Genomic DNA, 27174 nt, shown 5'->3' with positions numbered 1-27174 from the left:
ATATATATATATATATATATATATATATATATATATATATATATATATATATATATATATATATATATATATTATTTATATATTTATTTATTTCATTTATTTTGCTTTGTCGTTGTCTCCCGCGTTAGCGAGGTAGGGCAAAGAAACAGACGAAAGAATGGCCCAACCCGCCCACATACACATGTATATACATACATGTCCACACACGCACAATATACATACCTATACATCTCAATGCACACATACATATACACACACAGACATATACATATATACACATGTACATAATTCATAGTCTGCCTTTATTTGTTCCCATCGCCACCTCGCCACACATGGAATAACATCCCCCTCCCCCCTCATGTGTGCGAGGTAGCGCTAGGAAAAACACCAAAGGCCCCATTCGTTCACACTCAGTCTCTAGCTGTCATGTAATAATGCACCGAAACCACAGCTCCCTTTGCACATCCAGGACCCACACACTTTGCATGGTTTACCCCAGACGCTTCACATGCCCTGGTTCAATCCATTGACAGCACGTCGACCCCAGTATACCACATCATTCCAATTCACTCTATTCCTTGCACGCCTTTCACCCTCCTGCATGTTCAGGCCCTGATCACTCAAAATCTTTTTCACTCCATCTTTCCACCTCCAATTTGGTCTCCCACTTCTCCTCGTTCCCTCCACCTCCGACACATATATCCTCTTGGTCAATCTTTCCCCACTCATTTTCTCCATGTGACCAAACCATTTCAAAACACCCTCTCCTGCTCTCTCAACCACACTCTTTTTATTTCCACACATCTCTCTCACCCTTACATTACTTACTCGATCAAACCACCTCACACCACACATTGTCCTCAAACATCTCATTTCCAGCACATCCATCCTCCTGCACATAACTCTATCCATAGCCCACGCCTTGCAACCATACAACATTGTTGGAACCACTATTCCTTCAAACATACCCATTTTTGCTTTCCGAGATAATGTTCTGGACTTCCACACATTCTTCTAGGCTCCCAAAATTTTCGCCCCCTCCCCCACCCTATGATCCACTTCCGCTTCCATGGTTCCATCCGCTGCCAGATCCACTCCCAGATATCTAAAACACTTTACTTCCTCCAGTTTTTCTCCATTCAAACTCACCTCCCAATTGACTTGACCCTCAACCCTACTGTACCTAATAACCTTGCTCTTATTCACATTTACCCTTAACTTTCTTCTTTCACACACTTTACCAAACTCAGTCACCAGCTTCTGCAGTTTCTCACATGAATCAGCCACCAGCGCTGTATCATCAGCGAACAACAACTGACTCACTTCCCAAGCTCTCTCATCCACAACAGACTGCATACTTGCCCCTCTTTCCAAAACTCTTGCATTCACCTCCCTAACAACACCATCCATAAACATATTAAACAACCATGGAGACATCACACACCCCTGCCGCAAACCTACATTCACTGAGAACCAATCACTTTCCTTTCTTCCTACACGTACACATGCCTTACATCCTCGATAAAAACTTTTCACTGCTTTTAACAACTTGCCTCCCACACCATATATTCTTAAAACCTTCCACAGAACATCTCTATCAACTCTATCATATGCCTTCTCCAGATCCATAAATGCTACATACAAATCCATCTGTTTTTCTAAGTATTTCTTGCATACATTCTTCAAAGCAAACACCTGATCCACACATCCTCTACCACTTCTGAAACCACACTGCTCTTCCCCAATCAGATGCTCTGTACATGCCTTCACCCTCTCAATCAATACCCCCCCATATAATTTACCAGGAATACTCAACAAACTTATACCTCTGTAATTTGAGCACTCACTCTTATCCCCTTTGCCTTTGTACAATGGCACTATGCAAGCATTCCGCCAATCCTCAGGCACCTCACCATGAATCATACATACATTAAATAACCTTACCAACCAGTCAACAATACAGTCACCCCCTTTTTTAATAGATTCCACTGCAATACCATCCAAACCTGCTGCTTTGCCGGCTTTCATCTTCCGTAAAGCTTTTACTACCTCTTCTCTATTTACCAAATCATTTTCCCTAACCCTCTCACTTTGCACACCACCTCGACCAAGACACCCCACATCTGCCATTCTATCATCAAACACATTCAACAAACCTTCAAAATACTCACTCCATCTCCTTCTCACATCACCACTACTTGTTATCACCTTCCCATTAGCGCCCTTCACTGAAGTTCCCATTTGGTCCCTTGTCTTACGCACTTTATTTACCTCCTTCCAAAACACTCTTTTTATTCTCCCTGAAATTTAATGATACTCTCTCACCCCAACTCTCATTTGCCCTCTTTTTCACCTCTTGCACCTTTCTCTTGACCTCCTGCCTCTTTCCTTTATAACTCTCCCACTCATTTGCATTTTTTCCCTGCAAAAATCAATTAAATGCCTCTCTCTTCTGTTTCACTAATAATCTTACTTCTTCATTCCATCACTCACCAGCTTTTCTATATATATATATATATATATATATATATATATATATATATATATATATATGTTTTTTTTTTTTTTTTTTTTTTTTTTTTTTTTTTTTATACTTTGTCGCTGTCTCCCGCGTTTGCGAGGTAGCGCAAGGAAACAGACGAAAGAAATGGCCCAACCCCCCCCCATACACATGTACATACACACGTCCACACACGCAAATATACATACCTACACAGCTTTCCATGGTTTACCCCAGACGCTTCACATGCCTTGATTCAATCCACTGACAGCACGTCAACCCCTGTATACCACATCGCTCCAATTCACTCTATTCCTTGCCCTCCTTTCACCCTCCTGCATGTTCAGGCCCCGATCACACAAAATCTTTTTCACTCCATCTTTCCACCTCCAATTTGGTCTCCCTCTTCTCCTCGTTCCCTCCACCTCCGACACATATATCCTCTTGGTCAATCTTTCCTCACTCATTCTCTCCATGTGCCCAAACCATTTCAAAACACCCTCTTCTGCTCTCTCAACCACGCTCTTTTTATTTCCACACATCTCTCTTACCCTTACGTTACTTACTCGATCAAACCACCTCACACCACACATTTTCCTCAAACATCTCATTTCCAGCACATCCATCCTCCTGCGCACATCTCTATCCATAGCCCACGCCTCGCAACCATACAACATTGTTGGTACCACTATTCCTTCAAACATACCCATTTTTGCTTTCCGAGATAATGTTCTCGACTTCCACACATTTTTCAAGGCTCCCAAAATTTTCGCCCCCTCCCCCACCCTATGATCCACTTCCGCTTCCATGGTTCCATCCGCTGACAGATCCACTCCCAGATATCTAAAACACTTCACTTCCTCCAGTTTTTCTCCATTCAAACTCACCTCCCAATTGACTTGACCCTCACCCCTACTGTACCTAATAACCTTGCTCTTATTCACATTTACTCTTAACTTTCTTCTTCCACACACTTTACCAAACTCAGTCACCAGCTTCTGCAGTTTCTCACATGAATCAGCCACCAGCGCTGTATCATCAGCGAACAACAACTGACTCACTTCCCAAGCTCTCTCATCCCCAACAGACTTCATACTTGCCCCTCTTTCCAGGACTCTTGCATTTACCTCCCTAACAACCCCATCCATAAACAAATTAAACAACCATGGAGACATCACACACCCCTGCCGCAAACCTACATTCACTGAGAACCAATCACTTTCCTCTCTTCCTACACGTACACATGCCTTACATCCTCGATAAAAACTTTTCACTGCTTCTAACAACTTGCCTCCCACACCATATATTCTTAATACCTTCCACAGAGCATCTCTATCAACTCTATCATATGCCTTCTCCAGATCCATAAATGCTACATACAAATCCATTTGTATATATATATATATATATATATATATATATATATATATATATATATATATATATATATATATGTATATATATATATATATATATTTTTTTTGCTTTGTCGCTGTCTCCCACGTTTGCGAGGTAGCGCAAGGAAACAGACGAAAGAAATGGCCCAACCCACCCCCATACACATGCCTTGATTCAATCCACTGACAGCACGTCAACCCCGGTATACCACATCGCTCCAATTCACTCTATTCTTTGCCCTCCTTTCACCCTCCTGCATGTTCAGGCCCCGATCATACAAAATCTTTTTCACTCCATCTTTCCACCTCCAATTTGGTCTATATATATATATATATATATATATATATATATATATATATATATATATATATATATATATATATATTCATATATATATATATATATTATCCCTGGGGATAGGGGAGAAAGAATACTTCCCACGTATTCCCTGCGTGTCGTAGAAGGCGACTAAAAGGGGAGGGAGCGGGGGGCTGGAAATCCTCCCCTCTCGTTTTTTTTTTTTTTAATTTTCCAAAAGAAGGAACAGAGAATTCGGCCAGGTGAGGGTATTCCCTCAAAGGCCCAGTCCTCTGTTCTTAACGCTACCTCGCTAATGCGGGAAATGGCGAATAGTTTGAAAGAAAAGAAAAGAAATATATATATATATATATATATATATATATATATATATATATATATATATATATATATATATATATATATATATATTCCCTGGGGATAGGGGACAAAGAATACTTCCCACGTATTCCCTGCGTGTCGTAAAAGGCGACTAAAAGGGGAGGGAGCGGGGGGCTGGAAATCCTCCCCTCTCGTTTTTTTTTTTTAATTTTCCAAAAGAAGGAACAGAGAATTGGGCCAGGTAAGGGTATTCCCTCAAAGGCCCAGTCCTCTGTTCTTAACGCTACCTCGCTAATGCGGGAAATGGCGAACAGTTTGAAAGATATATATATATATATATATATATATATGTATATATATATATATATATATATATATATATATATATATATATATATATATATATATATATATATATATTTCTTTTCTTTCATACTATTCACCATTTCCCGCATCAGCGAGGTAGCGTTAAGAACAGAGGACTGGGCCTTTGGGGGAAGGTATATATAATTTTTTTTTTATACTTTGTCGCTGTCTCCCGCATCAGCGAGGTAGTGCAAGGAAACAGATGAAAGAATGGCCCAACCCGCCCATATACACATGTATATACATACATGCCCACACACGCATATACACATACATACACAGACATATACATATATATATATACATGTACATATTCATACATACTGTTTTTATCCATTCCCATCGCCACCCCGCCACACATGAAATAGCACACACACACACACACACACACACACACAAACCCAAGGTAGCACTAGGAAAAGACAACAAAGGCCACATTCATTCACACTCAGTCTCTAGCTGTCATGTGTAATGCACCAAAACCACAGCTCCCTTCCCACATCCAGCCCCCACAAAACTTTCCATTGTTTACCCCAGATGCTTCACATCCCCTGATTCAATCCAGTGACAGTACATCGACCCCGGTATACCACATCATTCCAATTCACTCTATTCCTTGCATGCCTTTCACCCTCCTATATGGTCAGGCCCTGATCGCTCAAAATCTTTTCACTCCATCCTTCCACCTCCAATTTGGTCTCTCACTTCTCCTTGTTCCCTCTACCTCTGACACATATAGCCTCTTTGTCAGTTTTTCCTCACTCATTCTCTCCATGTCACCAAACCATTTCAAAACACCCTCTTCTGCTCTCTCAACCACACTCTTTTTATTACCACACATCTCTCATACCCTTTCATTACTTACTCGATCAAATCACCTCATCACATATTGTCCTCAAACATCTCATTTCCAACACATCCACCCTCGTCCGTACAACCCTACCTATCGCCCATGCCTCACAACCATATAACATTGTTGGAACCACTATTCCTTCAAACATACCCATTTTTGCTTTCCAAGATAACGTTCTTGTCTTCCACACATTCTTCAATGCTCCCAGAATCCTCGCTCCCTCCCCCACCCTGTGACTCACTTCCGCTTCCATGGTTCCATTCGCTGCCAAGTTCACTCCCAGATATCTAAAACACTTCACTTCCTCCAGTTTTTCTCCATTCAAACTTACCTCCCAATTTACTGTTCCTCAACCCTACTGAACCTAATAACCTTGCTCTTATTCACATTTACTCTCAGCTTCCTTCTTTCACACACTTTACCAAACTCAGTCACCAACTTCTGCAGTTTCTCACATGAATCAACCACCAGAGCTGTAACATCAGCGAACAACAACTGACTCACTTCCCAAGACCTCTAATCTCCAAAAGACTGCATACTTACCCCTCTCTCCAAAACTTGCATTCACCTACCTAACAACCCCATCCATAAACAAATTAAACAACCATGGAGACATCACACACCCCTGCCGCAAACCGATATTCACTGGGAACCAATCACTTTCCTCTCTTCCTAATCGTACACATGCCTTACATCCTTGATAAAACCTTTACACAGCTTCTAGCAACATACCTCCCACACCATATACTCTTAATACCTTCCACAGAGCATCTCTATCAACTCTGTCATATGCCTTCTCCATACAAGTCCATCTGCTTTATCATGGATACAAATCCATCTGCTTTTTGAAGTATTTCTCACATACATTCTTCAAAGCAAACACCTGATCCACACATTCTCTACCACTTCTGAAACCACACAGCTCCTCCCCAATCTGATGCTCTGTACATGCCTTCACCCTCTCAATCAATACCCTCCCATATAATTTCCCAGGAATACTCAACAAACTCATACCTCTGTAATTTGAACACTCACCTTTATCCCGTTTGCCTTTGTACAATGGCACCGTACATGCATTCCGCCAACCCTCAGGCACTACACAATGAAGCATACATTTACTGAATATCCTCACCAACCAATCAACAACACAGTCACCCCCTTTTTTAATAAATTCCACTGCAATACCATCCAAACCCGCTGCCTTGCCGGCTTTCATATTCTGCAAAGCTTTCACTACGTCTTCTCTGTTTACCAAATCATTCTCCCTGACCCTCTCACTTCGCACACCATCTCGACCAAAACACTCCATATCTCCCACTCCATCATCAAACACATTCAACATACCTCCAAAATACTCACTCCATCTCCCTCTCACTTCACCACTACTTGTTATTACCTCCCCATTTAACCCCTTCACCGATGTTCCCATTTGTTCTCATCTTACGCACTCTGTTTACCCCCTTCCAATTATCTATATATTTTCTTTTTCATACATATTCGCCATTTCCCGTGTTAGTGATGTAGTGTTAAGAACAGAGGACTGAGTCTTTGAGGGAATATCCTCACTTGGCCCTCTTCTCAGTTCTTTTTTTTTTGGAAAAGTATAAACAGGAGGGGAGGATTTCCAGCCCCCCACTACCTCCCCTTTTAGCTGCCTTATACGACATGCAAGGAAAACGTGGGAAGTATTCTTTCTCCCTTTATTCCCATGGATAATATGTACAGAGCATCGGATTGGGGAGAAGCAGTGAGGTTTCAGAAGTGGTAGAGATAGTGTGGATCAGGTGTTTGCTTTGAAGAATGTGCATGAGAAATACTTAGAAAAACAGGTGGATTTGTATGTAGCATTTATGGATCTAGAGAAGGCATATGATAGGGTTGATAGGGATGCTTTGTGGAAGGGCTTAAGAGTATATGGTGTGGGAGGTAAGTTGCTAGAAGCATTGAAAACTTTCTACCAAGGTTGTAAGGCATGTGTACGAGTAGGAAGAGAGGAGAGTGATTGGTTCCCAGTGAATGTCGGTCTGTGGCAGGGGAGTGTGATGTCCCCATGATTGTTTAACTTGCTTACTGGTGGGGTGGTTAGGGAGGTAAATGCAAGAGTTTTTGAGAATGGGGTGAGTATGCAGTCTGTTGGGGATGAGAGGGCTTGGGAAGTGAGTCAGTTATTGGTCGCTGATGATACAGCTCTGGTGGCTTATTCAAGTGTGAAACTGCAGAGGTGGGTGACTGAGTTTGATAAAGTATGTGAAAGGAGAAAGTTGAGAGTAAATGTGAATATGAGCAAGGTTACTAGGTTCAGTAGGGTTGAGGGACAAGTTAACTGGGATGTAAGTTTGAAAGGAGAAAAATTGGAGGAAGTGAAGTTTTTTAGATATTTGGGAGTGGATTTAGCAGTAAATGGAACCATGGAAGGAGAAATGAGTCACAGGGTGGGGGAGGGGGAAAAGGTTCTGGGAGTGATGAAGAATGTGTGGAAGGAGAGAACGTTATTTCGGGAGAGCAAAAATGGGTATGTTTGAAGGAATAGCATGGGCTATATACAGGGTTGTGTGGAGGAGGGTGGATGTGTTGGAAATGAAAAGTTTGAGGACAATATGTGGTGTAAGGAGGTTTGATTGAGTAAGCAGTGACAGGGTAAGAGAGATGTGTGGAAATAAAAAGCATGTAGCTGAGAAAGCAGAAGAGGGTGTGTTGAAATGGTTTGGATACATGGAGAGAATGAATGAGGAAAGTTTGACAAAGAGGATATATGTAAGCAGTGACAGGGTAAGAGAGATGTGTGGAAATAAAAAGCATGTAGCTGAGAGAGCAGAAGAGGGTGTGTTGATATGGTTTGGATACATGGAGAGAATGAATGAGAAAAGTTTGACAAAGAGGATATATGTGTCTGAGGTGGAGGGAACAAGGAGAAGCAGGAGACAAAACTATAGGTGGAAGCATAGTGAAAAAGATTTCGAGTGATCAAGGCCTGAACATACAGGAGGGTGAAAGGCGTGCAAGGAATAGAGTGAACTGAAATGCTGTAGTATACCAGGGTTGATGTCCTGTTAATGGACTGAAGCAGGGCATGTGAAACGTCTGGGGCAAACCATGGAAAGGTCTATGAGGCCTGGATGTGGATAGGGAGCTGTGGTTTTGGTTCATTACACATGACAGGTAGAAACTGAGTGTAAACAAATGTGGCCTTTTTGTTGTTTGTTTTCCCGGCGCTACCTCACTGAAGCAGGGGATAGCAATGCTGTTTCCTGTTGGACAGGGTGCACCAGGAATGGATGAAGGCAAGCAAGTATGAATATATACATGTGTATATATGTACATGTCTGTGTATGCAAATGTTTTTTTTTTTTTTTTTTTTTTTTTGCTTTGTCGCTGTCTCCCGTGTTTGCGAGGTAGCGCAAGGAAACAGACGAAAGAAATGGCCCAACCCACCCCCATACACATGTATATACATACGTCCACACACGCAAATATACATACCTACACAGCTTTCCATGGTTTACCCCAGACGCTTCACATGCCCTGATTCAATCCACTGACAGCACGTCAACCCCGGTATACCACATCGCTCCAATTCACTCTATTCCTTGCCCTCCTTTCACCCTCCTGCATGTTCAGGCCCCGATCACACAAAATCTTTTTCACTCCATCTTTCCACCTCCAATTTGGTCTCCCTCTTCTCCTCGTTCTCTCCACCTCCGACACATATATCCTCTAGGTCAATCTTTCCTCACTCATTCTCTCCATGTGCCCAAACCATTTCAAAACACCCTCTTCTGCTCTCTCAACCACGCTCTTTTTATTTCCACACATCTCTCTTACCCTTACGTTACTTACTCGATCAAACCACCTCACACCACACATTGTCCTCAAACATCTCATTTCCAGCACATCCATCCTCCTGCGCACAACTCTATCCATAGCCCACGCCTCGCAACCATACAACATTGTTGGAACCACTATTCCTTCAAACATACCCATTTTTGCTTTCCGAGATAATGCTCTCGACTTCCACACATTCTTCAAGGCTCCCAAAATTTTAGCCCCCTCCCCCACCCTATGATCCACTTCCGCTTCCATGGTTCCATCTGCTGCCAGATCCACTCCCAGATATCTAAAACACTTCACTTCCTCCAGTTTTTCTCCATTCAAACTCACCTCCCAATTGACTTGACCCTCAACCCTACTGTACCTAATAACCTTGCTCTTGTTCACATTTACTCTTAACTTTCTTCTTTCACACACTTTACCAAACTCAGTCACCAGCGTCTGCAGTTTCTCACATGAATCAGCCACCAGCGCTGTATCATCAGCGAACAACAACTGACTCACTTCCCAAGCTCTCTCATCCCCAACAGACTTCATACTTGCCCCTCTTTCCAAAACTCTTGCATTCACCTCCCTAACAACCCCATCCATAAACAAATTAAACAACCATGGAGACATCACACACCCCTACCGCAAACCTACATTCACTGAGAACCAATCACTTTCCTCTCTTCCTACACGTACACATGCCTTACATCCTCGATGAAAATCTTTAAGTATGAAAATATATATATATATATATATATATATATATATATATATATCACTAAATATGGTAAGGTGCACTGTGTGCATGAACAAAAGAAACATTCATTCTGATGTACACTGGTAGTGAACACACATATTTACATACTCTAGATATATAGGGCCAATCATAACCACACATTGCGCAACTACACTGTCAACCATATATAGTTTACACTTAATCTCAAAATATGTGGTATGAATAAAAGCTCTGATATACCAATACACCTTTGAAACAAATTACCCTGAATATTCAAGATTCACCTGTATATTTGCTTCCCCATATATCAAACCAATATGTTTTTGCCTTCTCACTAACCTTTTCTACTAGTCAGTAATTAATCCATCCCATTCCCATCTCTTTTACTGCAAGCCATGTACACTATAATTCATGAAAAGTGAAAAGAGGATTCCTTTAAATGTAAAATTCATATTACTTATCTTCAGTATGTTAAAGATAAAACATATATAAATTACAGGTGTTCTTTATCATATGTCTTAACATTATGATTCAGCAAAAAATTTCACATACTCTTTTTGCCTAGGGCAACCTTGATTGTTCCCTTGATTGTTCAGGCAACTTCTGCTTATTCTGCCAGGTTAGGCTACTTATCATTATGGATAAATTAAGGTCAAAGTTTAATTAGTTTAGTTCAAGATATTAACTAATAACAGATAAGGATAAGGAGGTGGAAAAGTGAAGTAGCTAACAACTTGCATGGTTGTTAGGACTAATAAAATATGGTTCAGAAAGTAAAAAGATAAAAGGAAAGAATGAATAATGACATATATAGTACACCTGAGATACTTTCAAAAACATAAAATCTAATGAAAAAAATAAGCAAAGCTGAACTAAAAAAAAATGTAAAATATGTATGTAGAGAGGAAACCTATGCACAGGAAACAAATGAATGATACATAAGAAAGCATTTCAAGCACTGCTATGTAATATGAATTACATATATACTATCTTTAAGGGGTGAAATTTCAAAAGCCGAAACACTAATGCAAAGGAAAAACTGCAAAAGAAACAAATGGTACCAATACATGCACAAGACACAGGAAGACTCTTTATCAGGTGTAATTCCCATTACACCTCTAGAAAATGTACCATATATAAAACTGAATGTGTATTAATATTGCATTCTGAATGAGACTTTGATTTAATAATTTTTGGCATACTCTATGTAAAATAGGAATCACATTTTGGAAAGCTGCAAAATATCCTGAGTACTTATAAAGTAAAATTATGCTAAACACCTGAACAACTATGAGCTGTTACTTTAGGTATATATCATCAAATATCAAAAAGATATAGTGTGCATGGTAAAGCTTCATATGGGCTACTAAGGTACTTTGGCAGTTAAATTCCTAAAAGGATCTCAGTCAATTGAATCTGTTAATCTGAAATATGGTGATAGTTATATAAATTTTCTGATTGCTGAACTTTATCCCCAATGTCATTATTCTCCTCAGGTGAAGAGCAAGCTGCCTCACTGCTTGACATTGAATCTAAAGTTGTTGGAAGCTCTACCAGTACTTCATCTGATATTTCTTCAACACCAATAGTAGCACACTCAGGATGAGTGGAGTGAAAGCTTACTTCCTCATCAGGAGAAGCTTCCTCTGACATAAGTCTGTGATTTGAATCTGGAACATCCTGACTAGAACTAACAGATAAAGAAATATGTGAACCACGCTTAGAAAGAGTAGGCTGGCGAGGTGGGGGTATGGGTCCTATGTCTGATTCTGTCAGAAGAGGTTTCAGTTGGGCTAGAATCTTTGCCTGTGATTTCATGTATGCACGTGTTTCCCACATCATGCGCACCAAACTCTCATCTTCATGTTCATCCAAAGCTGTATCTTCAGATAACTGCGGATTAAAGCGGAAGAATGGCACGTGAAGCGTAGAACACCAAGCACGTGCTCTGTCCACAACACGACCTTCTGAGCTACATGCTTGTTCTACTAAGACATTAAATAAATTGTACATAGCTTGAAGGCCTCGTCGAACATCAAGAATACTTGGCATGGTTACATCAACAGTGTCCACCTGCAGAAGAAAAAATTTCCTATATCATATACATAATTCAATATTACTAAAGGTTTTACTGAAAATGCAATTATGATCACACAAAAATCTAATTCTGTGAGCCTGGCAAGTCTTATAATGCAATATACAAGTGTTGACTACAAACACTGTCCATCTCCAATATATTTTCAGAGGCAATATGTGGCTAAGATTATTGTCAGTATGAGCACGTGAGGCTCTTGGGGTAAAATCATCATACATCTGGTCACTATGACAAGTGCTACTAATGGTGTGAGCACAAGCAACCCACCTGAGAGTGCCTCAAGCTATCTTGAGGGGAGGATATTCTTTCTTTACTCTTCTTGGCTGCCACTTCATTTTGGGAATTATGCTTCTTAGCACTGTCTTTCTTCCACCTGTGCTTCAAGATGGTTGGCTTTTACCTTTCTATGGAGAAAAAAGTACGAATTCCTGCCCGTAAGCAACAAAATGTTGGTACATACGAATTTCTAAGCACACTGGGTGCTCAGAACACACGATCAATTGGATGCTTCCTGCAATACCTCATCAGTGCCTTGCCTCCCTCATTCAGGAAATCAAGACCCTATGGACCCAAAACACTGACCATGAGTACATCAGGAACCTTACCAATTCCATGCCCACACATCTGCAGATGGTAATCAAGGCCAAAGGAGAGATAACAAAGTTCTAAAATGTAAGTGCGATATCACCTTTGAAAATGTAAGGGGAGGCAGACAAAGTGTTCTGCAGACACTGTATCTAAATGGCCAATATGCCATTTGCAACATCTGAAAGTTATTGCAGTATATATACAAACCATCTGAAATGTTATTATTGCATCATACTCCAACATGCTCTGCAACATTGTACTGTTTCACAAGTAGACTTCCTCACTTCATTACTTAATTTCCCCTTGCTTAAATGAATTTTTTTATATCACTCTTCCCAAAGTCATTCTTTTAAGTTGCCTGCAGCATTTGAAAAGCCAGTCCACTTCCATACAAAGATAACCTATACAACTGCCCCTCATCTTATTACCTTATTACTGATGCAATAATATAGCTCAGAAACTTCCATAAAGCAGGAGTTTTTACGCACTAAGAACTGCTTCCCCTTAACCATTTCATCTAATTTTGAACCATCTTCCTAAAACATCATTAAAGAAAAGCAGCCATCTTACTGATGATGATTATTTGTGACTGCAAACTAGATGGAAATCATGGGATTTATAATGATGCAGTTTGAATATTCATGAAACCATTATATATATATATATATATATATATATATATATATATATATATATATATATATATATATATATATATATATTTTTTTTTTTTTTTTTTTCATACTATTCGCCATTCCCCACGATAGCGAGGTAGTGTTAAGAACAGAGGACTGGGCCTTTGAGGGAATATCCTCACCTGGCCCTCTTCTCTGTTCCTTCTTTTGGAAAAAAAAAAAAAAAAAAAAAAAAAAAAAAAAGAAGAGAGGAGGATTTCCAGCCCCCTGCTCCCTTCCCTTTTAGTCACCTTCTATGACACGCAGGGAATACGTGGGAAGTATTCTTTCTCCCCTATCCCCAGGGAAAGTCGACATATATATATATATATATATATATATATATATATATATATATATATATATATATTTTTTTTTTTTTTTTTTTTTTTTATACTTTGTCGCTGTCTCCCGCGTTTGCGAGGTAGCGCGAGGAAACAGACGAAAGAAATGGCCCAACCCCCATACACACGTACATACACACGTCCACACACGCAAATATACATACCTACACAGCTTTCCATGGTTTACCCCAGACGCTTCACATGCCTTGATTCAATCCACTGACAGCACGTCAACCCCGGTATACCACATCGCTCCAATTCACTCTATTCCTTGCCCTCCTTTCACCCTCCTGCATGTTCAGGCCCCGATCACACAAAATCTTTTTCACTCCATCTTTCCACCTCCAATTTGGTCTCCCTCTTCTCCTCGTTCCCTCCACCTCCGACACATATATCCTCTTGGTCAATCTTTCCTCACTCATTCTCTCCACGTGACCAAACCATTTCAAAACACCCTCTTCTGCTCTCTCAACCACGCTCTTTTTATTTCCACACATCTCTCTTACCCTTACGTTACTTACTCAATCAAACCACCTCACACCACACATTGTCCTCAAACATCTCATTTCCAGCACATCCATCCTCCTGCGCACAACTCTATCCATAGTCCACCCCTCGCAACCATACAACATTGTTGGAACCACTATTCCTTCAAACATACCCATTTTTGCTTTCCGAGATAATGTTCTCGACTTCCACACATTCTTCAAGGCTCCCAGAATTTTCGCCCCCTCCCCACCCTATGATCCACTTCCGCTTCCATGTTTCCATCCGCTGCCAGATCCACTCCCAGATATCTAAAACACTTCACTTCCTCCAGTTTTTCTCCATTCAAACTCACCTCCCAATTGACTTGACCCTCAACCCTACTGTACCTAATAACCTTGCTCTTATTCACATTTACTCTTAACTTTCTTCTTTCACACACTTTACCAAACTCAGTCACCAGCTTCTGCAGTTTCTCACATGAATCAGCCACCAGCGCTGTATCATCAGCGAACAACAACTGACTCACTTCCCAAGCTCTCTCATCCCCAACAGACTTCATCCTTGCCCCTCTTTCCAAAACTCTTGCATTCACCTCCCTAACAACCCCATCCATAAACAAATTAAACAACCATGGAGACATCACACACCCCTGCCGCAAACCTACATTCACTGAGAACCAATCACTTTCCTCTCTTCTTACACGTACACATGCCTTACATCCTCGATAAAAACTTTTCACTGCTTCTAACAACTTGCCTCCCACACCATATATTCTTAATACCTTCCACAGAGCATCTCTATCAACTCTATCATATGCCTTCTCCAGATCCATAAATGCTACATACAAATCCATTTGCTTTTCTAAGTATTTCTCACATACATTCTTCAAAGCAAACACCTGTTCCACACATCCTCTACCACTTCTGAAACCACACTGCTCTTCGCCAATCTGATGCTCTGTACATGCCTTCACCCTCTCAATCAATACCCTCCCATATAATTTACCAGGAATACTCAACAAACTTATACCTCTGTAATTTGAGCACTCACTCTTATCCCCTTTGCCTTTGTACAATGGCACTATGCACGCATTCCACCAATCCTCAGGCACCTCACCATGAGTCATACATACATTAAATAACCTTACCAACCAGTCAACAATACAGTCACCCCCTTTTTTAATAAATTCCACTGCAATACCATCCAAACCTGCTGCCTTGCCGGCTTTCATCTTCCACAAAGCTTTTACTACCTCTTCTCTGTTTAACAACTCATTTTCCCTAACCCTCGCACTTTGCACACCACCTCGACCAAAACACCCTATATCTGCCACTCTATCATCAAACACATTCAACAAACCTTCAAAATACTCACTCCATCTCCTTCTCACATCACCACTACTTGTTATCACCTCCCCATTTGCGCCCTTCACTGAAGTTCCCATTTGCTCCCTTGTCTTACGCACTTTATTTACCTCCTTCCAGAACATCTTTTTATTCTCCCTAAAATTTAATGATACTCTCTCACCCCAACTCTCATTTGCCCTTTTTTTCACCTCTTGCACCTTTCTCTTGACCTCCTGTCTCTTTCTTTTATACGTCTCCCACTCAATTTCATTTTTTCCCTGCAAAAATCGTCCAAATGCCTCTCTCTTCTCTTTCACTAATACTCTTACTTCTTCATCCCACCACTCACTACCCTTTCTAATCAACCCACCTCCCACTCTTCTCATGCCACAAGCATCTTTTGCGCAATCCATCACTGATTCCCTAAATACATCCCATTCCTCCCCCACTCCCCTTACTTCCATTGTTCTCACCTTTTTCCATTCTGTACTCAGTCTCTCCTGGTACTTCCTCACACAAGTCTCCTTCCCAAGCTCACTTACTCTCACCACCCTCTTCACCCCAACATTCACTCTTCTTTTCTGAAAACCCATACAAATCTTCACCTTAGCCTCCACAAGATAATGATCAGACATCCCTCCGGTTGCACCTCTCAGCACATTAACATCCAAAAGTCTCTCTTTCGCGCACCTGTCAATTAACACGTAATCCAATAACGCTCTCTGGCCATCTCTCCTACTTACATAAGTATACTTATGTATATCTCGCTTTTTAAACCAGGTATTCCCAATCATCAGTCCTTTTTCAGCACATAAATCTACAAGCTCTTCACCATTTCCATTTACAACACTGAACACCCCATGTATACCAATTATTCCCTCAACTGCCACATTACTCACCTTTGCATTCAAATCACCCAACACTATAACCCGGTCTCGTGCATCAAAACCACTAACACACTCATTCAGCTGCTCCCAAAACACTTGCCTCTCATGATCTTTCTTCTCATGCCCAGGTGCATATGCACCAATAATCACCCATCTCTCTCCATCAACTTTCAGTTTTACCCATATTAATCGAGAATTTACTTTCTTACATTCTATCACATACTTCCACAACTCCTGTTCCAGGAGTACTGCTACTCCTTCCCTTGCTCTTGTCCTCTCACTAACCCCTGACTTTACTCCCAAGACATTCCCAAACCACTCTTCCCCTTTACCCTTGAGCTTTGTTTTACTCAGAGCCAAAACATCCAGGTTCCTTTCCTCAAACATACTACCTATCTCTCCTTTTTTCACATCTTGGTTACATATATATATATATATATATATATATATATATATTTTTTTTTTTTTATATACTTTGTCGCTGTCTCCTGCGTTTGCGAGGTAGCGCAAGGAAACAGACGAAAGAAATGGCCCAACCCCCCCCCCCATACACATGTATATACATACGTCCACACACGCAAATATACATACCTACACAACTTTCCAAGGTTTACCCCAGACGCTTCACATGCCTTGATTCAATCCACTGACAGCACGTCAACCCCGGTATACCACATCACTCCAATTCACTCTATTCCTTGCCCTCCTTTCACCCTCCTGCATGTTCAGGCCCCGATCACATAAAATCTTTTTCACTCCATCTTTCCACCTCCAATTTGGTCTCCCTCTTCTCCTCGTTCCCTCCACCTCCGACACATATATCCTCTTGGTCAATCTTTCCTCACTCATTCTCTCCATGTGCCCAAACCACTTCAAAACACCCTCTTCTGCTCTCTCAACCACGCTCTTTTTATTTCCACACATCTCTCTTACCCTTACGTTACTCACTCGATCAAACCACCTCACACCACACATTGTCCTCAAACATCTCATTTCCAGCACATCCATCCTCCTGCGCACAACTCTATCCATAGCCCACGCCTCGCAACCATACAACATTGTTGGAACTACTATTCCTTCAAACATACCCATTTTTGCTTTCCGAGATAATGTTCTCGACTTCCACACATTCTTCAAGGCCCCCAGAATTTTTGCCCCCTCCCCCACCCTATGATCCACTTCCACTTCCATGGTTCCATCCGCTGCCAGATCCACTCCCAGATATCTAAAACACTTCACTTCCTCCAGTTTTTCTCCATTCAAACTCACCTCCCAATTGACTTGACCCTCAACCCTACTGTACCTAATAACCTTGCTCTTATTCACATTTACTCTTAACTTTCTTCTTCCACACACTTTTTTTTTTTTTTTTTTTTTTTTTTTGAAAAAAAAAAAAAAAAAAAAATATATATATATATATCATCCCTGGGGATAGGGGATTAAGAATACCTCCCACGTATTCCCTGCGTGTCGTAGAAGGCGACTAAAAGGGGAGGGAGCAGGGGGCTGGAAATCCTCTCCTCTCATTTTTTTTTAATTTTCCAAAAGAAGGAACAGAGGGGGCCAGGTGAGGATATTCCAAAAAAGGCCCAGTCCTCTGTTCTTAACGCTACCTCGCTAACGCGGGAAATGGCGAATAGTTTAAAAGAAAGAAAAGAAAGAATATATATATATATATATATATATATCTTTTTTTCTTTTTCTTTTCTTTCAAACTATTCGCCATTTCCCGCGTTAGCGAGGTAGCGTTAAGAACAGAGAACTGGGCCTTTGAGGGAATATCCTCACCTGGCCCCCTTCTCTGTTCCTTCTTTTGGAAAATTAAAAAAAAATAATGAGAGGGGAGGATTTCCAGCCCCCCCGCTCCCTCCCCTTTTAGTCGCCTTCTACGACACGCAGGGAATATGTGGGAAGTATTCTTTCTCCCATCCCCAGGGATAACATATATATATATATATATATATATATATATATTTTTTTTTCTTTCAAACTATTCGCCATTTCCCGCATTAGCAAGGTAGCGTTAAGAACAGAGGACTGGGCCTCTGAGGGTATATCCTCACCTGGCCCCCTTCTCTGTTCCTTCTTTAAAAAAAAAAAAAAAAAAAAAAAAAAAAAAAATCAAAGGTGACCTTCCACTTGTTGGGTAACCTTAATTACATAGAGTCTGTTAGCACCAATATATATATATATATATATATATATATATATTTATAGGGATAGGGGAGAAAGAATACTTCCCACGTATTCCCTGCGTGTCGTAGAAGGCGACCAAAAGGGGAGGGAGCGGGGGCTGGAAATCCTCCCCTCTTATTTTCTTTTTTTTTTATTTATATATTGGGAAGTGAGTCAGTTGTTGTTCGCTGATGATACAGCGCTGGTGGCTGATTCATGTGAGAAACTGCAGAAGCTGGTGACTGAGTTTGGTAAAGTGTGTGGAAGAAGAAAGTTGAGAGTAAATGTGAATAAGAGCAAGGTTATTAGGTACAGTAGGGGTGAGGGTCAAGTCAATTGGGAGGTGAGTTTGAATGGAGAAAAACTGGAGGAAGTGAAGTGTTTTAGATATCTGGGAGTGGATCTGTCAGCGGATGGAACCATGGAAGCGGAAGTGGATCATAGGGTGGGGGAGGGGGCGAAAATTTTGGGAGCCTTGAAAAATGTGTGGAAGTCGAGAACATTATCTCGGAAAGCAAAAATGGGTATGTTTGAGGGAATAGTGGTTCCAACAATGTTGTATGGTTGCGAGGCGTGGGCTATGGATAGAGATGTGCGCAGGAGGATGGATGTGCTGGAAATGAGATGTTTGAGGACAATGTGTGGTGTGAGGTGGTTTGATCGAGTAAGTAACGTAAGGGTAAGAGAGAGGTGTGGAAATAAAAAGAGCGTGGTTGAGAGAGCAGAAGAGGGTGTTTTGAAATGGTTTGGGCACATGGAGAGAATGAGTGAGGAGAGATTGACCAAGAGGATATATGTGTCGGAGGTGGAGGGAACGAGGAGAAGAGGGAGACCAAATTGGAGGTGGAAAGATGGAGTGAAAAAGATTTTGTGTGATCGGGGCCTGAACATGCAGGAGGGTGAAAGGAGGGCAAGAAATAGAGTGAATTGGAGTCATGTGGTATACAGGGGTTGACGTGCTGTCAGTGGATTGAAGCAAGGCATGTGAAGCGTCTGGGGTAAACCATGGAAAGCTGTGTAGGTATGTATATTTGCGTGTGTGGACGTGTGTATGTACATGTGTATGGGGGGGGGGGGTTGGGCCATTTCTTTCGTCTGTTTCCTTGCGCTACCTCGCAAACGCGGGAGACAGCGACAAAGTATAAAAAAAAAAAAAAAAAAAAAAAAAATATATATATATATATATATATATATATATATATATATATATATATATATATAAATTACATATACAACTTAATTTTTTTTAAAGAGATACCAATAACAGCTGCCTCACATGATAAAAAATCCCAGCAGAGAAAATATGAAACTGGCATAGATAATAAATTTCTGACCTAAATGGAGTTCAGGATCAATGCAAGTTTACAACTCTAGTACTCAAGACACAATTAGACATACTTACCAACATCACAGGAGGTTTACCACAACCTAGGGACACTACAACAGTAGGTGTGAAAACCTCAGAATCACGGCCCTTAGCACGAACTGCCATATTCCATTCTTCAATTTCCGTAAGTGTGTCTAAAACTGGATTGTTTCCCACTAAACCACCATCTAGGAATTTCTCACTGGCACTGTGGAAAATGGACATGACGATTTTTACAAATCTAAAACATGAGATTATGAATTAAACATGAGGAGCAGAAATTTCATACTCATCATATATTAAGATTGATCAGACAAAATATAACATCTAATTATTCATTCAAGATGCTACATTATCATTTATAAACAGTGCTCTCTAACATTAAAAAATATCTTTGCATTTGTTAAGCAGATTGGGCTTAATGGTTAGAAAGCACAATAAAAATAGGATTACATCAGCCATGCCAAACAAATTCATAATTTCTTACCAAGTATGATACCTGGACATGTCTGTTTTCACCAATCAGTGTAAATGTGGTAAAATACTGTTTTTACTATATGTAATGTAGGATAGGAAGATAATTTATTCACCTCTCAAATTATTCTGGGGCACTTTTTAGGTTGTTGTGTGATAGTTTGGGCAGTGATGATTGGGTGTTTTGAGAAGAAGAGGGCTTGTTGTTTTTGTGTGTTGCAGAGAATACGGTGTGGTCTGCTGACATGATCACTGCACCATCTAAGTCCAGAGCAATTAAACAATACGTTAAGTATTTGTAACATGTATGAATACCAAAAAATATGAAGCCAGATGAATGCAAAAAGGTGATATCCAAAGATTAAAACATTTCATTATATATGATTAGAGGCATAAATTCCTTTGCTGTCAACTGTACAGTGAAAATAGCATAATGAGCCATATTCAATACATACAACAAATGCGCATTTAAAATGTACTACATTTAATTCAATTACCTTGTTGTGTGGCACTTTGATACTTACAGGTAAGATATCAACTGTAAAGTTCTAAAGGAAAAAATCAACAGTTCCATGTCTTCCCTGTTTCTCAGAAATACAAATTTAGACTTGAGTGAGGCATACTTGAACAATTCTGGTTCCTGATTTTTCCTTTAATGGTTTTCATTGATTGAGAGGGTGAAAGTATGTAAAGAGTGTCAGATTGGGGAGCAGCAGTGTGGATTTAGAAGTGACAGAGGATGTGTGGATCAGGAGTTTGCTTTGAAGAGTGTAATTGAGAAATATTTAGAAAAACAAATGGATTTGTATGTAGCATTTATAGATCTGGAGAAGGAATATGATAGGGTTGATAAAGATGCTCTGTGGAAGGTTCTAAGAGTATATGGTGTAAGAGTTAAGCTGTTAGAAGCAGCAAAAAGTTTTTATCAAGGATGTAAGACATGTGTACGAGTAGGAAGAGAGGAGAGTGACTGGTTCCCAGAGAAGGTCGGTCTGCGGTAGGGGTGTACGATGTCCCCGTGGATTTTTAATTTGTTTATGGATGGGGGTGATTAGGGAGGTAAATGCTAGAATTTTGGAGAGAGGGGCAAGTATGCAGCCTGTTGGGGATGAGAAGGCCTGGGAAGTGAGTCAGTTGTTCGGTGATGATACAGCTCTGGTGGCTGATTTGAGTGAGAAACTGCAGAGGTTGGTGACTGAGTTTGGAAAAGTGAGTGAAAGGAGAAAGTTGAGAGTAAATGTGAATAAGAGTAAGGTTATCAGGTTCAGTAGGGTTGAGGGACAAGTTAACTGGGATGTAAGTTTAAATGGAGAAAAACTGGAGGATATTTTAGATGTCTGAGAGTGGACTTAGCAGTGAATGGAACCAAGGACGCACAAGTAAGTCACAGGGTGGGGGAGGGGGAAAAGGTACTGGGAGTAATGAAGAATGTGTGGAAGGAGAGAACATTATCTTGGTGGGCAAAAATCAGGTATGTTTGAAGGAAAATTAGTTCCAACAATATCATACGGTTGCGAGGCATGGGATATAGATAGGGTTGTATGGAGGAGAATGGATGTGTTGGAAATAAAATGTTTGTGGACAATACGTGGTGTAAGATGGTTTGATCGAATGAGTAATGAAAGGGTAAGAGAGATGTATGGAAATAAAGAGTGTGGTTGAAAAAGCAGAGGAGGGTGTCTTGAAATGGTTTGGGCATATGGAGAGAATGAGAGAGGAAAGATTGACAAAGAGGACATATGTGTCAGAAGTGAAGGGAACAAGAAGCGGGAGGCCAAATTGGAGGTGGAGGGATGGAGTGAAAAAGATTTTGAGCCATTGGGGCCTGAACATAGAGGAGGGTAAGAGGCATGCAAGGAATAGAGTGAATTGGAACCATGTGGGATACCATGGTCGATGAGCTGTTAAAGGACTGAAGCAGGGTGTGTGAAATGTCTCGGGTAAACAATGGAAAGGTCTGTGGTGCCTGGACATGGATAGGAAGCTGTAGTTTTGGTGCATTACACATGACAGATAGAAACTGAGTGTGAATGAATGTGGCCTTTTTTGTCTATTTTTCTGGTGCTACCTTGCTGAAGCAGGGGATAGCGATGCTGTTTCCTGAGGGGCGGGGTGGTGCCAGGTTTTAAAGTAGAGCTTATGGAATACTTTTAGAGGATGCTAAAGGATTCTCCTTCTGAGGCTTATCATAAGGTAAAGCATATGAACAGTGTGAGGAGGAAACTACAGAATTCTTTTTCTAATCCAAACCTGGTACCGGTCAGTGTTCCGATGGCACTTAATTTGTGTGTTACTTTTGTGTAGCTGCTACTGGTTTGAGAGAGTGAATGTCACGTGTGTGTGATATGTGATACAAAGAATGATTAGTGTTTAGTTCAGTGGGAGAGAGTGTCCACTAAAATTGATTGGAGGGTATGAGAAGCATTCATATTCTTCTAGGGTTAAAAGTGTTTCATGACCTGTATAAAGATACTGTTATGAGGTTATAAGTGAGCCATTATTCCCATTGTGTAACACAGTGCTGCAAGTCTGCTGTTGCTATTGTGGTATCAGGGCATTGTGATGTGATTGTGAGAGGACCTTCATGTTGTGGTTTACTAAAGACAATGAAAGGTCATGTGGGAAGAGACTGAAGAGGGTTGGAGAAAGAACTGCTCCCTGAGAAACTCTGTTGTTAAGCCTTAGGTTTTAGAGGTGAGGCTGATGAGAGTGACTCTACCAGGGCAGCTAGCTATCCATATTTTCCTGCTGTTGTTGAGGATGATCAAGTGTCTTTTGAGTGAGAATATGTCTGGTGACAGTGTCAAATGCTCTGTTGATATCTATGGCCACTAGTATTGGGTGGGACATGGGTTGCAGTTAGTTGAAACTTTCTAGGATATGCTGCATGAGGTCTACATGTAGTGTGTTGGTGGAGTGGTTTGAAGCCAGGTTTTGTGGGTGAGAGATATTTTACTTCATAAAGATAACATCAGTAATCTTAACAATTAAATACAGCTCTGCCTGTTGTGAGTAGGTGCACTGTGAGCAGTCAGCTCTTTCTTGGCTGTATCATCTGAGGACAGAGAAGACTGCAGTCATGTCATGAAACTTTTTGCTTTAAAAGAGTCCATATCTTTCCAGTTTCTGAGTGGCAAGCAGCCTCAAAGCTGCAAGGGTCCCATAAAAGGGATCCTGGAGTTGTACAATAGTATATGTACAATGTGTGGGAATATAATTTAATAATTTCATTCTCACAGGATTACCACAGATAGCAAATTATCAAAGAATATGAGTACGAATGATAAGATAGATCATCAGTTTCCAAAGTGTAGTAATCTTAATAAAAAATACCACATTCAACGCTCAACATACTGATTGTACATTCACAACAAGAAGGAGATTTAAAGTTATAATTCAAAACAAATGTTCCTAATGAGGAGTGCATCCCAAGAGGCAACTCAGAATCATAAAAAAAGAATATTTTTGGTTCTCCAGACTACTTATATTTTCTGTTCTCAGTCACATGCTATATGGAAAACTGAAAAATATTCACCTTTCAATTTTACATTTAATACAAACAGAAATTGATTTTCATGACTAATATACAAAGCATTACCATATTTTGTGATAATATTTAGTACCATATTAGTTTACCTTAAAACATAAACTTGCACAGCATCTGCAGGTTAATATCATTTCAGGCATATCTGCTTATCACGCATGCGAGATCAAAGTTCAAGATATGAATACATATATGATACTTATGTTGGCTAGTCTCATGCAAAGTCTTTCCAGAAAAAAATGCATAATTCTTTAAAACTGTGCCAGAGCAAGAATCAGGAGACTGCACATTGTTGTAAAAAAATTTATTACAACAAACCAAAAGCAGCTAGCTCATATTTACCACACTTTTGTGGATGTATTCAATGTTCGTTTACTGCTTTCATCTTTCTTCACTGTCTTGCCACATCTAACAAAAAGTAAGGTCATCCCAAATTACTTTCTGCCCACACAGATTTGTTAAAAATGGTTAGTTTCGTATTCTGAAAAAAATTCATCTGAAAAAATTGAGAACACAATAAAAAATGGATGGCTCTGAGCTGATGAAGAAAAAGCATATTCTTTTGCCCAGCTTCTGAACTGCCCTTCTATTTCATGTACTTCTGTTATGAGCCATTAAGTTTCTCTTAGCAAGGCAAAACGGATACTGTAAATAATTATGCTACGGTCATACTTGATGCAAACAAAAAACAAATGAAGTAGGTCCTAAGAATTATTTAGAAGTAAATGCTTTCAGGATCACCTAAGCCTTAATCACCTTACACCAACTAGCAATGACATCACACCTATAAAACCCCACCAGTCTTGGATTCTAAAAGGACATTGGAAGTGACCCAACATCCACAAAGAAGGGTAGTTAAGAGATAATGTAAAAGCAAGTGAAGAGTTTATCTTCAAAACCTGCTTGTTCGAGAATCATTAGCCCTTATTATCTATGGGCAAAGGACAAAGAGAAGGTTGTACATGTATGTGTCAGAAACAGACACAGCAAAGGGAAGTACATATCTACCTACAAGCACCTATGGTGAGATTTTGCCAAAATGGCAGGGCTAGTGTGCAGTTCTCACCACATGTCTTACTTGATGAATAGTACTTTTCCACTGCTCCTACTTGCATTATATAATTACACATATATGTATATTCATATAGCCAGGAGGAAGTGAATCCCATACAGAGCAAATCCCTCAGGTGGCAGATGAAGGATCCTACCTTAATGCTAAGGTGCTTCTTCAAGAGTAATGAAACAAACTGGTGCTGACAGGTACTGCAAGTCAAGCACTTTAAGCCCCTGCATGAGATCCCCAAAGAACACATTTTTAGTTATACTTTATCAAATACATTTGATATGACTGGCATAATGTTTTGTGTGTTCTCCTCTCTCACCCAGGGTAACCTTATGGCTTCCAAGGGCATATGAAGTAAGTTTTCTAACAAACTCAAGATAAATGAGTGTGTTTGAACGTATAACATCAAAACATTGCTAGTGAGAGCAACAAGCTCTTGATGGGTAAGGATTTGCTTTAGTGACAAGCTGTAAATGAAACTGATTTTGATTAAAGCATATCCCTCCGATATATGGACACAAAGTTAAATGAATGGCAAACCACTCAAACAGATGGCTACCAAATCTCAGTTTAGACCTTCTGCAGATGTATTACGTCAAAATACATTTGACATACATCTGCTTAACCAAACTACTTAATATACCTGTTGGTTTCATTGTTGAGTAGCAAAATGCATACTTGTTTCATCTTAATATCTCCTGTCTTTCTGAATCCACAACTGCTCACCAAATAACAACCTGTACAATAATCCCCAGGACCATATTTTGTAACATTTCGGTAATCAAGCATACCACTACCAATTCATATTATTGTTAATCTAAATATACTGTAATTTTGGAATGTATAAATACTCTCCTAATATAGTATTCATGACAGTATGAGGAGCAGTAGATAGAAGTAGCAGGTAGGAATATTAGGCAAGAGTTTTAGGTAGAAACATCGGGTAGGAGCATTAGACAGAAGTAGTCATTGGGAACATTACTTAGAAGCCTTTGCAAACACTTCACTAGACTTGCCCTCTGCCAGTGGCCTGTCAAGGATGAGGCATCAAAGGCTATGAAGCAACACTAGAGTTCTTTAGTTATGGAGATTGCTGCTGTGGCCACCCATTTGAGGGGGTTTCAATTGTAATGGGCATCAGAGATATAGATAGACACATAAATACTATCCTCGATTTGAAGAAATTTAAACATATTCACTAAAAGTTCTTTTTTTTTTTTTTTTTTTTCATACTATTCGCTATTTCCCGCAATAGCGAGGTAGCGTCAAGAACAGAGGACTGGGCCTTTGAGGGAATATCCTCACCTGGCCCTCTTCTCTGTTCCTTCTTTTGGAAAATTAGAAAAAAAAAAAAAAAAAAAAAAAAAAAAAGTTCTTATACTAAGGTATAGCTATTCAAACAAGAATTATTTCAATATACTTCTCATCTTCAGCTTTATTCCCAGTGACATGGATGGGATGGATCTTATGTACACAGCCTCCTAGCTCACTGTCATCTTTCTTCAACTTATGTGTACTCTGCTATATACAACATAATCTTCCGTACTACTACAATTACTCTGATTCATTCATTATGCAAAATAAAATGATTTGTCCAATGGAACCAGAGCCCCTATTCCCTTGTAACACTACCAATGCTAATGAAAAACAATTATGTTCCTGGCAACTGCATCTAAAACATCTCTAGCCATCAACTATTCATTCACAGAACCTATTCATCTCCTTTGTAGCATACCTCATCATACGTAAATCTTCAATTATACTGCAACAAATCTACATCAACTTATTATCAGCCATATTATCTAAATGACCATGCCACCT

General features: G+C 40.1%; 1 protein-coding gene across 4 annotated transcripts in view; it reads right to left on the bottom strand.

Annotated features, from left to right (window-relative positions):
• Positions 1–6926: 6926 nt before the first annotated feature.
• LOC139753646 (85/88 kDa calcium-independent phospholipase A2-like) overlaps positions 6927–27174 on the bottom strand; it is a 93488-nt gene continuing 73240 nt past the window's right edge. For 3 of the 4 annotated variants that reach the window (XM_071670256.1, XM_071670258.1, XM_071670259.1), the window contains 3 exons: positions 24633–24698; positions 20309–20480; positions 9615–12381 (listed from right to left, as the gene is read on the bottom strand). In XM_071670256.1, the coding sequence (XP_071526357.1) occupies positions 11728–12381; positions 20309–20480; positions 24633–24698 (892 nt within the window). In that variant the 3' untranslated portion in view covers positions 9615–11727. Of the gene's footprint in view, positions 12382–20308; positions 20481–24632; positions 24699–27174 lie in introns of all 4 variants that reach the window. The other variant, XM_071670257.1, reaches the window with a different exon arrangement.

This window comes from Panulirus ornatus, chromosome 15 (genome assembly GCF_036320965.1).
Source record: "Panulirus ornatus isolate Po-2019 chromosome 15, ASM3632096v1, whole genome shotgun sequence".
In the NCBI taxonomy this organism is placed as follows: domain Eukaryota; kingdom Metazoa; phylum Arthropoda; class Malacostraca; order Decapoda; family Palinuridae; genus Panulirus; species Panulirus ornatus.
This window is presented reverse-complemented; position numbering and strand designations above follow the sequence as displayed.